Source organism: Psammomys obesus, unplaced genomic scaffold, assembly GCF_907164565.1.
Source record: "Psammomys obesus unplaced genomic scaffold, mPsaObe1.curated_primary_1811, whole genome shotgun sequence".
NCBI lineage: Eukaryota > Metazoa > Chordata > Mammalia > Rodentia > Muridae > Psammomys > Psammomys obesus.
The window spans coordinates 3,528,457-3,539,977 of record NW_026596225.1 but is presented as its reverse complement, the minus strand read 5'-3'; the positions used below and the strand labels follow the sequence as shown (position 1 = coordinate 3,539,977).

The following is an 11,521-nucleotide window of genomic DNA, read 5'->3' as shown; positions in this document are numbered from 1 at the left end:
TTCCGGCCAGGAGGGGGCGCCCGACGCTAGCTTCCCGCCGCCCGGCCAGCCTCAGTCCCAGCGCGGCCGGCGGTGGGAGCGGTCGCCCTCCCAGTCGCCGGCCAGCGTGCAGCAGGAGACGGACAGGCTGACGTTCCAGGTAGCCAGCGACGTACCCGCATGTGCCAGAGCCTAAGGAGCGAAGGGGCAGGCTGGGGCCCGAAGCCCAGCCCTGCCCAGGCGGCGCCAGCTACAGACAGATTGGCTTTATTCATGGACACGCGGGGGGCGGCCGGGCCAGCCCTCCCGGGACACGCTCACACGGTGGGTGGGGGCTCTCCATGCCACAATCACAACACACGACGCCCGCGCTCGGACTGAGCGGGCTGAGGGAGGGGGCATGGCAGACCTGGCTCCTGGTTTGAGTTAAAAACAAAACAAAACAAAAACAAAAAACAAACAAAAAACGTTTTAGGGGTCGAAGTGGGGCTGCCCGGGGGCCCCTTGGAGAACCTCTGTCGGGATGGGGAAGGAGCCATAACTTTCCCATCTTGGTTAAAAAATACACAGAACATGCTACATCAGCGCAGACGCTGGACCAGATGGAGGGGAGGGACAACACTGGCGGGGCGGGGCTCCCGGCCGGGCAGGCCGACTGCAGTCCGCGCCCCGAGGAGGACGGCGGCAGGACAGACGGAAGGCAGGGCAGACACTGACACAGGCCCGGAGGACGCGCCTCGGAGCCGAAGGAAGATCTCGTGTTTGGGGTGGGGTTGGGGGCAAGGTAGAAGGCCAGCCCTGGCTCGGGGGGAGGGGAGGGGAGGGCGGGGACGGGGAAGGAATTGTGCTGCTGGTGCGCGGGCCCTCCTGGACCCCTACGCCTCTGGCTCGTATTCCTGATATTCCTCCTGCATCAGAGGGAGGGGCGGGACAGAGAAGAGCACAAAGAGTCGGAGACCGAGCGGTCAAGTGCAGCCTGGCGTATCCCTCCCCGACGGGGAGGGGCGGTGCTTGTGCCCCCACTGGGCAGGGGGAGAGCCGGAGGCAGGGCCAGCTGAGGTTTTCCAGCAGCTGAGCCTCGGGCCTGGCGTCAGGCCCCATCTGCCATCTGGCCTCTCCTCCCTGCCTCCAGCTCCCGGACCCTGAGTTGTCGGCGCCCCCTGTTTCGCTAGGCACCTCCCGCCTGGCTCAGGGTGGCTTCTGATCCGCAGGGTGCCCCTCCCCCAGCCCCACTGCCCCCTCACCTGGGGTGGTTCCTCATAACTCTCCCCTTCAGGCTCCATCAGGGGTTCAATCAGGGGCTCCTCAGCGGCCTCTTGGGCCACCTCCTCTGCCTGTGAACAGAACGAGGCTGTGTGGGCAGCCGGACCCTTAAAATCCCATGCTAGTGTGCTACTGGTTGCCCGGAAGAGTGAAGCCGGCCAGGGTGGCTTGGCAGTGCCAGGGATGTTTAGGGGAGTTGCTTATTTGGAGGTCTCAGAAGTGAGATGGTGTAAATGGCGGTCATCGGGGGAGCTAGGGTTGTGAAGAATGCTGAACGCGCTGTGCCGTTCACACCCCCCACACCTCACAGCCTCTTACCTGTGTCACTGAGACTGGCTAGAAACGGCACATGGGGCCCTGTCTAGGCGCAGCCAAGCTGCTGGACTGACCATAGGACCCAGGAGAGAACTCTGGAAGCTCCCCTCCAGGGCAGAAGGGAGCAGGGAGGCTCAGGTATGGCACTGGAGATGGGCTCCGTGCTTTCCCTCCACTGCCTTTTCCCCATCCCTCCCTCCCCCAGGGCTGAGCTTGGCCTGATTTCTTCACTGTAGCTATTTTAAGATAAGCTGGAAGCAACAGCTCATGGTGTTGCTTGGATGTGTGAGCTAAGACTCTACCCTCCCCCCTGCATCTGCTGCCCAGATGGGCACAGACCAGTGAGCATGCATGTGGAGGACACTGGGCACTGGCTGGCCATCGGCAGGCAAGCACACATGTGTGAAGGCATGACAACTCGGGTGTGCATGGCTGTAGAGACCACATGTGGGCTGTCATGCCTAGGACCCTGGAGAAGTTGGCGCTGCCAGTTGCCTTAGCCCCTTGGAGTGCTCTGCCCCTGCCTTTGTGGGTACAGGGTTTTACATCTGTGAAGGAGGATGGCAGCTCGTTCCTCTCTTTGCGAGCTGACCCCAGGGATGAAAAATGTTAGTTTGTCCCTAGCTACCCAGCTATGATCAGAACCCGGGAGAGACCGTGTTCAGAGGCTCAGCTCAAGGCCTTGAGGATACATTCTTGAGGTTTCTGCTAGATTGTGTATCTAGCATGCTAAAGGCCTTGGGCTCAGTCTGCAGCACCCCCTGTTCACAAATAAATCCCATCTTGGGCCCTTTGTTTGGAAATGAATACAGTAGGAGGGTAGAAGGGCTCCCGGCTGGGGCCTAACCACAGTGGCACACAGCCCAGCGGGATGGAGAACGGGGCAGTCAGGAGCAGGCTTAGAGTCACCCCCTAGGGCAGGGAAACAGCACGGAACAACAGCACTCTTCACCATGCACATGAGGCTGAAAAGCAGCCAACCGGTCTGCAGGATGGAAGTCAGGAACCAGGTAACCTTGGATGGCGGTAGGCAGGGCTTGGGCGGAAGGGGCTAAGGGAGCACACGGGACACAGAGGTTTGGGAGACACTCCCTCCATGAACGGCATGTTCAGTGCTGTGTGCAGGCCTGGCTAGGGATAAGGGACTTTAAAGACAGCACTGAGCTGGAATTCTGGAGGTGTTTTCACCTTGAACTGGCTGCTGGCTTCATTGGGGAGGTCCTTTTCTAGAATGTCTTTCTTTTTGGTGTGTGTGTGTGTGTGTGTGTGTGTGTGTGTGTGTGTGTGTGTGTAGGGGAAGTTAGGGAAGTCCCAGAACTTCTTTTTAGTTTTTACTTTTTATGTGTGTGGGTACTTGTCTGCATGTGTGGCCTGTCCATGTACCACAAACATGCCTGGTGCCTAAAGAGGACACAGGAAGAACCTGGGCCCTTTAGAACCTAATTACAGATGGCTGCTAGCTACAGTGCAGGTACCAGGAACCTCTCTGAGGCCCTCTGCAAGAGCAACAAGTGCTTTTAACTACTGAGCCATCTCACCAGCCCGGTAAGACTGAACCTTCCGTAGCCCTGGCGGCCCCTTGTTCATTGCTGGTCTTGGAGCACTCACTGTCCTCAGGCCAAACCTTCTCCCTCGGCAGCTCTTGCAGCGTGGTCTGTGGGGCTGCAGCACTGAAGACCCCGTGCACTGCCATCTCCTCACGCCTGCCACAGGACTTTTGTGTTTCCCGCTCAAAACTGCTGGAAATGCAGTTCCGGGACATCTTGTCAGGGCCATCTCTCTCTCTCATCCTTTGGGTGTCCGCTCAAACGGCACCCCTCCAGGAAAGCTCTCCCGGCTCAGGTCTCTGCCCTCAGCGTTTCACCCCGTCACAGCGTGCTCTTCACTGCACACACACACTCTGTCACCACCGTGCGCACCGGCTGCTTTGCACTGTGCTCTCTCACTGCCTCAGTCGCGTGGACGGAGCCCACTGTGGAGCCACTAAGAACAAATTTCCACTGATGTGGACATCCAGTCAATGAGAGCAGATGAATGAACAAGCAGTGGCGTGCGCAGATGTGGCCAGGAGTCTCTGGGGCCATGCTGGTGAGCGGGCTGTGCGTTGCCAGTCCCTTCTGAGTCCCTCCACAGGGAGCATGGCACCTACACGCACACCCTGCCCGCAGCCTCATTCTGAGCCAAGTGTAGCACACATTTGTAGGAAGAGAGGCAGCAAGCCAGCGGGCTTATGCCCCAGGCTCGGGGGGTGAGGTGGAGAGAGGGTGGCAGGCGTGTGTGCTGGCATGTGTGGCTGGGGGGGGGTCACTTGCCTTCAGGTCCGTGGGGAACTCCTCCTTCTTCACCAGGCCTGTGGCTGCTGCAATGTTCCCAGCCCCGGAGAACACGGCTCCTCCCAGATGTGACGCCTGCTCCTTGGTTTTCTCGGCCACTGGAGCAGGGAGGGGTGTGGGACTGGGTGCCAGAAGCCCCCACATTGTGTCCCAGAGTCCCCCTCTTCAGGGGCAACCCACACAGAAGCCTCCAGAGGCCCGTGTCCCTCCCCCCATAAAGCACCAGGACTGGTCTGTACCTGAGGCCACACCTTGTACCACGCCCTCTTTGGTCTTGCTTCCTATAGGAAGAAAGAGGAGTATGTTTAAGGAGTCAGCACAAGGAACGGAGATTCCAGCCCAACACAGGCTATGCCCAGGTAGCAATGGGTCCCCTGAAACTGCCTCCCTGGGCTTCCCTTACCCCTACATCCCACAGCTGTCACCCCATACTAACCTTCTGGTTCCCTCCCCAGAACCCACACCCTCCCCCTTGGAGGCTGGCTGAGCGCCAGTGCCGTGCTCCTAGTTTCTCCCGGTTAACGGTTTGGGTGGTGGTGATGGGGGCTGTTGTTCATTCATAGTTGGAAACCAGAAGCTCAGTAAGGGCCTGCAATCAGTTAGTGGCGGGGTGAGCATTCAAGGCGGAGTTGAAACTCGGGTCCCCAGCTTCTAAGTAGCCCAGATGGGAGGCAGTGGCTCAGGCGGTAGGGGGACAGAGCCATGCCCTTGCCCCACGAACTGCCCTGCTGCCGTGTCTGCCAGCCCGTCTCCTCCACACAAGGGGTCAGCTTCCCCCTCTGCCTTCAGTGGAGAGCGTTAGGTGCAGATTGTGGGAGGCACTCGTGGCATTGGCCGGGCCTCACCAGGCTGGTGGGGTGGCACAGGAAGAAGCCAGAAGTCCTGGCGGCAGGGTGTGTCTACTCCAGGACCTGGGCTGGCAAACCCAGGCCAAGGCCGCTGAGAAGGGACGAGAATAAGCATGCCAGAGGAAAGGGTAAGGCCAGTGTGTCCACAGCGAAGGCCAGCCAGAACTGGGGTGCACGTTATTCATTCACTCACCAGCAAAGTGTTTGCACGTTATGTGGGCGAGGCCTGGGCCAATGGCGCACTATCTGTCCTTGAGTAGTAGGAAAAATACTTAGACTCCAGGCACTGCAAGAAGTGGGGCCACTCACTGCCTGGGCCTTGAGAAATGGGGAACACACGGATATTTTAAAAGGAGATTAGGGAAGGGGAGCCAAAAGCATGGAACAAGGCAGGCAAGACTCCCTGAGTATCAGGAGCATCGGGAATGGTAGAAACAGTGCTGAGAATGTGGGCTGAGGAGGCATGATGGGGACTTCATGCCAGGCTATAGGTGCTGAGGCCATAACGCAGAGGGCAAGGGAAAATGGTAGGAAGTGCCTGCCAAGGGGAAAGGCACCATGGCAGGGAGCCGATGTGTGATTCCAGGGGTTTAAGAGACTAGGAGGGGTGAAGGGAGGCCAGGGCCTTGGCTGGGCTCATGTGGGCTCACGACACTCTTCTGCTGGGTTTAATTGCTGCTGCTCTTGCCTCAGGGGCCAATGTCGCCTCCCTGCAATTTGCTCTGTCCCCAAAGGTCTCTCACTTACAGCCTCTAAAGGCAGCACGAGGCTGCTTCAGCCTGGCAAACAAGGTCTTCTTATGGATCAGTTCTTGCCTCTCAGTCTGAACTCTTCTTCCAGTGAGGTTCCTGCCCTCTGCTTTCCGGCAGAGGGTCTTTGCACCCTGCCTTCCGACCTTCCCAGGCTCCTTAGTGTTCAGTGCTGATCCTGCACCTCCTTTACCTGGAGCTCCCCCAAACGATCCCCACACTTGCTGCTCGATGTCCCCACTGAGATGCTGCTCCCCACCGCAAGGAGACCACAGCTTTGTCTTTTCAGCATCCACACAATGCACACCTTCAATCATCGCAGCCCAAACCTGCCGTGACCTTGGGCAAACTATCCAGCTCTTCTACAGCTTTTCCACAGGACCCGCCATCTGAGCTCCAAAACAAGTCGGGTAACTTCCATTTCCAGCCTTTTTCTCTCAGTATGCAAATAACCCTACGGAACTCCTTTCACACTTTGGGTGAGAGATATTAACTGCCTGACCTTTGTCCTGACACCAGCTGGCAGGAGGATGACCGGGAGGCAGCGCGCCCAAGGCTGCACAGGCTGTGTGTGTGTGTGTGTGTGTGTGTGTATGTGTGTATGTGTGTGTGTGTGTGTGGGGGTTGCTGGTAGCTGGAGAGAGCCCGCCAGGACCCAGGGAAGGTGGGGCTTTCCAGATGGGTCTGTACTACAGCTTCAGGCTTTAGCATCGCATGACCTTGGGCAGAGTGGTCAATATAGGGCGCCGGTGTCCCGGGCCCGTAGTGGTATAGGCCAGGAGCGCTAGGTGCTATGGCATGTCAAGGCACCTGGCCCCAAGCAAAGGCTCCCGCCAGGTCACTGCTAATGCCAAGGACAGGATGAGAGAAAGGAACCTCTGTGGAGCTCACCACGCTGGCCTTTCGTTTGCACATCATCTGCCCAGCTCTCACCGAGTTCCCACCTCCCTTCCGTCCATGGGCTGGTTGTGTCCCCAGTGACCCCTACTGACCTCGCCCATCTGCTGACTCATATTTTCATTCCCAGACCCCTCAATCACTCTACGGACACTTCCTGGGACCCTCAGAAGACGCCCAGCCCTGCAGCCCCTTGCCCACCGACATAGAGAACGCCCTCCTTGGTCTTCTCTGCCGCCTCGGTGACCCCCTGCTTGGTTTTCTCGGCTGCAGCCACAACGCCCTCCTTGGCCATGGACAGGCCCTTCATGAACACGTCCATCCTGGCGGCCTGGGGAGGACGAACACACCAGTACGGGGCTGGCTCTGCACGCTCAGCCCTCCCTGAGGACCCGAGCCCCTCCCTCCACCCTCCCTGAGAGTTGGCGCGCTTCTGGGTGGGGAGCCCCCTCCTGCCCACTCCACTCCCCAGCTCTCGGCCTTTGGGCCGTGCTGCGGTGAGTCCTAGCGTCCTTGAAACCCCGGACGCGGGAGGGGCCACCACCTCGGTTATCCGGAGATCTGCAACCTGCAGGCCCGCAGAACCGGAAGCTCGGCGCGAACTCCCGGCCTGTCTGTACACACGCCAGTCACACGGTCTGCACACAAACACACACCACGGACATGCTCACGTGCACACACGGGGCATTGGGAAGCGCACGGACTCTGGGACTCACGGGCACGGACGCACGTCCGCACGTCCACCCAGACTGTAGCAAGCAGAGACAGACACGGCGCCCCGCAGTGCACCGGCCCGCGCCGGCTGAGCGCTCTCCAGCCCCGAGCCCACGTTTCTCCCCGGGGCGGTCCACGTCCGACTCCTCACCTCGCCCCAGGTCCCTCTGGGTCCCCAGTCAGGTCCCTCTCCCGGAGCCTCACCTGGGGTTCGCGGCCGGGCTGGGGGATGGAGCTCTGGTGGCCGCAGCGGCGGCTACAGCGAGCAGGCGCCGGGGCTGGGCTGCGCCGGGCAGGGCTGGGCTCGGGGCCAGCGGGGTCCGGCCGCGGTCAGGCGCTCGGCTCAGCCTCCCTGCGCTGGAGCGCAGTAGTGCTCCGGCCTTGGGCGCGCTGCCTGCGAGGATGCTCAGAGCGCTCCGCTCGGCTCCGGCTCGGCGCTGCGGCAGCTCTGAGCTCAGCACCCCCCCTGGTGGCCGCGCCGCCCCCTCCGCCTGACTGACAGGGGGCGGGGAGGGTGACATCTCCCCAGAGCAGACGGGCCTCCAGGGGAGGGCCTCTGACGTGCAGCCGGGGACCCTGGAGCTGGAGGCACGTAGTCTTTGGGGAGTGTGGGAGGGGGCAATGCGCGCGACGAGGGGGAAAGAAACGAAGCCGAAGCCGTGCGCTCGGCCTGGGAGCTCAGAGAGACTCCAATGCTCGCTTGTCAGTAACCGTGGGATTTTGAGCTGCTTAGCTCTCCTTTTGAGACGCTGGTTTCCTCTTCTCTAGAACCGAGGATGGAGTCAGTGCCTCTCCAGGCAGCGCTTAAACTGGGGGTGCGGATTCGAGGGTGGAGAGAGCGCGAAAGAAAAGCAAGGCTCTGATCTCACGGAGATGCCTAAGCAGAGATGAGGGGTAGGAAACAAGACAGATGAATCCACATCGGAAGCAAACAGGCTCATTCCAGCCTGTGAGAAGAGGGGTCAGGAAGAGAGTGAGGCGCTGATGTAAGAGCCGGGGCAGTGACAGCGAAGGCCTCTGTGGAGGTCCGAGAGAATAAGGCAGGCCAAGGCAGGTGAGGGTAAGGTCCGCAGAGCTGGACCTCCAGGGCAAAGGCCCCAGGACCACCATGCAGAAGCGGAGCTGAAGAGGACGCAGACAGAGCACCTTTGAACGTGGTGATGGGAGGGACGCTAATAGATCTCAGTTCCATGACTGAGTGTGGAGTTCCCGGATGAAAGGGACCCTGCGCGTTCAGGGAGTCAGGGGAAGAGGTAAAGGGAGGTGGCACTTAATTTGGGGCTCGGGATAGGTAAGATGTCCCCCCCCAACAAGATCGGAAGAGCACTTTAAACTGTGGGGACAGAGGGGTGGGTGTTTTGAGAGATGAGGTGAGGTGTGCTAGCAGCAGCCAGCAGGGCCTGGGCGAGCAAATGCTCAGGGCTGTGGTAGGACTGTAATCTGGCAGGAGTGTTTAGGAGGCCCCTTTGGCAGGGCTTCTTAGGGGTGTGAATGCACGCTCCTTTTGGATCAGCAGCTCCCCTCCCAGAACTCAACCCGAGGTCGCTCTCCATGGGTGTGCACCTTGACATGCGTGCAGGATGGGCATTGCAGGACACACTGACGGGGTCCTAACGTCCCCTTAAAGGTCTGGTGACTTCCTTGGAGCACATCTTCCCAGCGTGCTGTGATGTGTTTAGGAGCCTTGAGCCGAACCCCCACGTACCAACACACTAATGCATCAAGACACGGTTTTAGTGAGAAGTGGGTGCAAAGACCGCGGGTGTCGAACAAGCTAATTTTGATACATAGAAAATTTTGTCACACACTTACATGTTGAACAAGCAACATGTAAGAACAGTTTCCTGCCTGCCAGTGCACGTTTATTATATGAGATTAGCATATATTAATATGGAAGTGTGTGTGCACACCCCGTATGGACTTACCACACACTACATGACAGCTGACCTCCCCCATCCAAGGGCTCTGCATCCCTGGCTTCAACCAATGGCTGATCAAGGAGACGGAGAGAGGGCGCAGTGATTGCGTGACCATACTGCCCCTCCAGAGGATCAGAGTTCAATTCCCAGCACCAGCCGTTGTAACTCCAGGGACCTTCCAGCCTCTGCAGGCAGTGTGCTCGTGTGCGCGGACCTGCACACACACATACGTAATTTCAAACATCATTTTAAAAATCAAATTTCAAATAAGCGAATTTGTAAAAACAAACACTGTCTGCGCTGAACACACGCAGTCTTTTGCTATTATCTTTTAAGCTCTGTATCAGGGCTTCAAGTCCTCCAGGGTGAGGAGAGTCTGCAGAAGGCATGGCCCCTCCTGGTGGGAAAGGCGGGGCTACCGGAGGCTGACGCAGACAAATGCTGCTGCTCAACTCTCTTCCTTCTATTTGGTCCCGGACCCCAACCCCGGATGGCAGGGCACACATTCAGGGAGTGTCTTTCTGCATCAGTTAGCCAAACCTAGAAACTTCCTTACGCATGCACACGGAGGTCTGTCTCCTCGGCCATCCAGATCTCATCAGGAAGGAAGTCGCTGGCATCTCTTTCGTTGCCCACTGCCTCCTGGGTGTCCAGTGGGTACGTGAGCTTTGGATGAGAACAAGATCAGTGGAGACTTCCGGAACTTACCATCCAGCAGGCTAGAAGAGATGTAACAAGCAAACAGGGCTGCAAGCGATACTGGGGTTTGTAAAGCTCATTTTTAAAACTCTTCTTTATTTGGAGTGTTAGGCCTCAACCTGCCTTCCAACCCCACATCCCTACATGGGAGAGAAGGTTAGTGGGGAGAGGGGGCCCCCTTTGCGTCTCCCGGCTGTTGAGGGTTAAGGGGTTCCTTTAAGTTCTATACTAGTCTCCGTCTATCTGCTCCAAACCACCATACCTTCCGTCCCTGGTCTCTCTAAAGCACCGCACACTACAGGCCGACACCAAGCGCCACCTCTTCTCTGTCTCCACGCTCTTATTTATACTCTCAGAGTCCTAGACTGCGCCCCTCTCTGTGCCGTCAGGGAAGGCCGATACCAGCTGGCAAAGACCATGCCCCGCACCAGGCAATTAACAGGTGTGGACAAACTATAGCCCAACCAAAATCCCACTCTTGGATTCAAACAAAAACATATTTACATGACATACAAAGAAAGCAAAACTTCCCTTACGGGGATTGTGCTGCTCTTGCCAACACCAGCGGTGATACTCACCCAGCTAACTGTCATGTCAACTGCCTCCACTTCTGAGGTTTTTCTACAAGCCAAGCACTGTGATAGCGTTTTTGGGGACAGATGTGTGTGTGTGTGTGTGTGTGTGTGTGTGTGTGTGTGTGAGAAAGAGGTGGAGTCCTGTGATGGCTGAGGAGTTTGCATCACACAGGAAGGCATGACTGAGCAAACTTGGGAAGCAATAGGATGGGGGTAGGGCTGCCTCTGCAGGCCAGCGTGACTGGTGTATGGCCAGCGAGGACCAGAAGGGACCACAGTAGTGAGCTCAGGAGACAGGAGCTCATTCTTCTTTCTTCCTTTCTTTTGTTATTTCCTCCTCCTCCTCCTTTGAGTTGGGGTCTTGCTGTAGTCCGGGCCTGTATATCCCTGCCAAGTGCCAGGGTGCAGGTCTGTACCACGACGGCTGACCTTTTAGTTTGTTTTATAATTGCTGCTGTGTTGGGAGACAAAGGCTCTTGGGCATGGGTGACAGCTGGGGTCTGGCTCAGAGGGACCCGTAGACACCCAAGGATTTGTCACACAGGCAGTTGGATATGCTTTCTGGATTTTAGGTCAGGGCTAGAGATATCACCATTTATACAACACTGATGCCCAGGCCTGGGGGAGGCTGTCAAGGAGCAAGTGGACACAGAGTTGAAAGGGTATCTAAGGAACCTTCCAGAGCAAAGAGGACGATTGAGGCTCTCCAGATAGCCTACATAGCAGCTGGCACAGAAGAGGTGGCGGGTTGTGGTGTGGGACACAGCTCTCTTACTAAGACATGGCTGCGAGGGTCTGCCTTTCCCCTCGGGGTACCCAGGCATGTTGCAGACTGGGCTGGACTGGAGGGAGTGAGGCTTAGCAGGGTGGGTGGGGTGGCAGAGGGGCTCGGTCGGTCTGTGTGAGTGCAGGAGAAACAGCCTTTTGGGTAAGTTACATCATCCACTGGGGCTGAGAGGCTGGGAATGCTTCATCTGCATGAGGAGGAATTCCAGGTGCTTTGTGGACATGCCCTTATGAGGAGAGAGCAAGTCTGACCCTTACGTGACCACCTCAAGGGTGGCAGAGGTGGTGGATGCGAGGCCATGTGCACTGGGACACATAGGCCCAGAGCAAGGAGAAAGCAGTCCTGTCCCTGCGATTCAGGATGAATTTTCGGGGTTTGTACACATCTCAAGCTCATTCTTGCTCCTGACCAGTTCCCCCAGTCTCATGGCCTTCTGGGCCCCA

At 58.0% G+C, this 11,521-nt stretch overlaps 1 protein-coding gene across 1 annotated transcript; it reads right to left on the bottom strand.

Annotated features, from left to right (window-relative positions):
• Positions 1 to 230: 230 nt before the first annotated feature.
• Positions 231 to 7,581, bottom strand: Sncb (synuclein beta). Its single transcript, XM_055595869.1, has 6 exons — positions 7,303 to 7,581; positions 6,586 to 6,715; positions 4,130 to 4,171; positions 3,866 to 3,988; positions 1,224 to 1,309; positions 231 to 887 (listed from the first exon to the last, which is right to left on the bottom strand). The coding sequence occupies exons 2-6, from the start codon at positions 6,704 to 6,706 to the stop codon at positions 855 to 857; spliced, it is 405 nt and encodes a 134-aa protein (XP_055451844.1). The 5' UTR covers positions 6,707 to 6,715; positions 7,303 to 7,581; the 3' UTR covers positions 231 to 854.
• Positions 7,582 to 11,521: the final 3,940 nt, after the last annotated feature.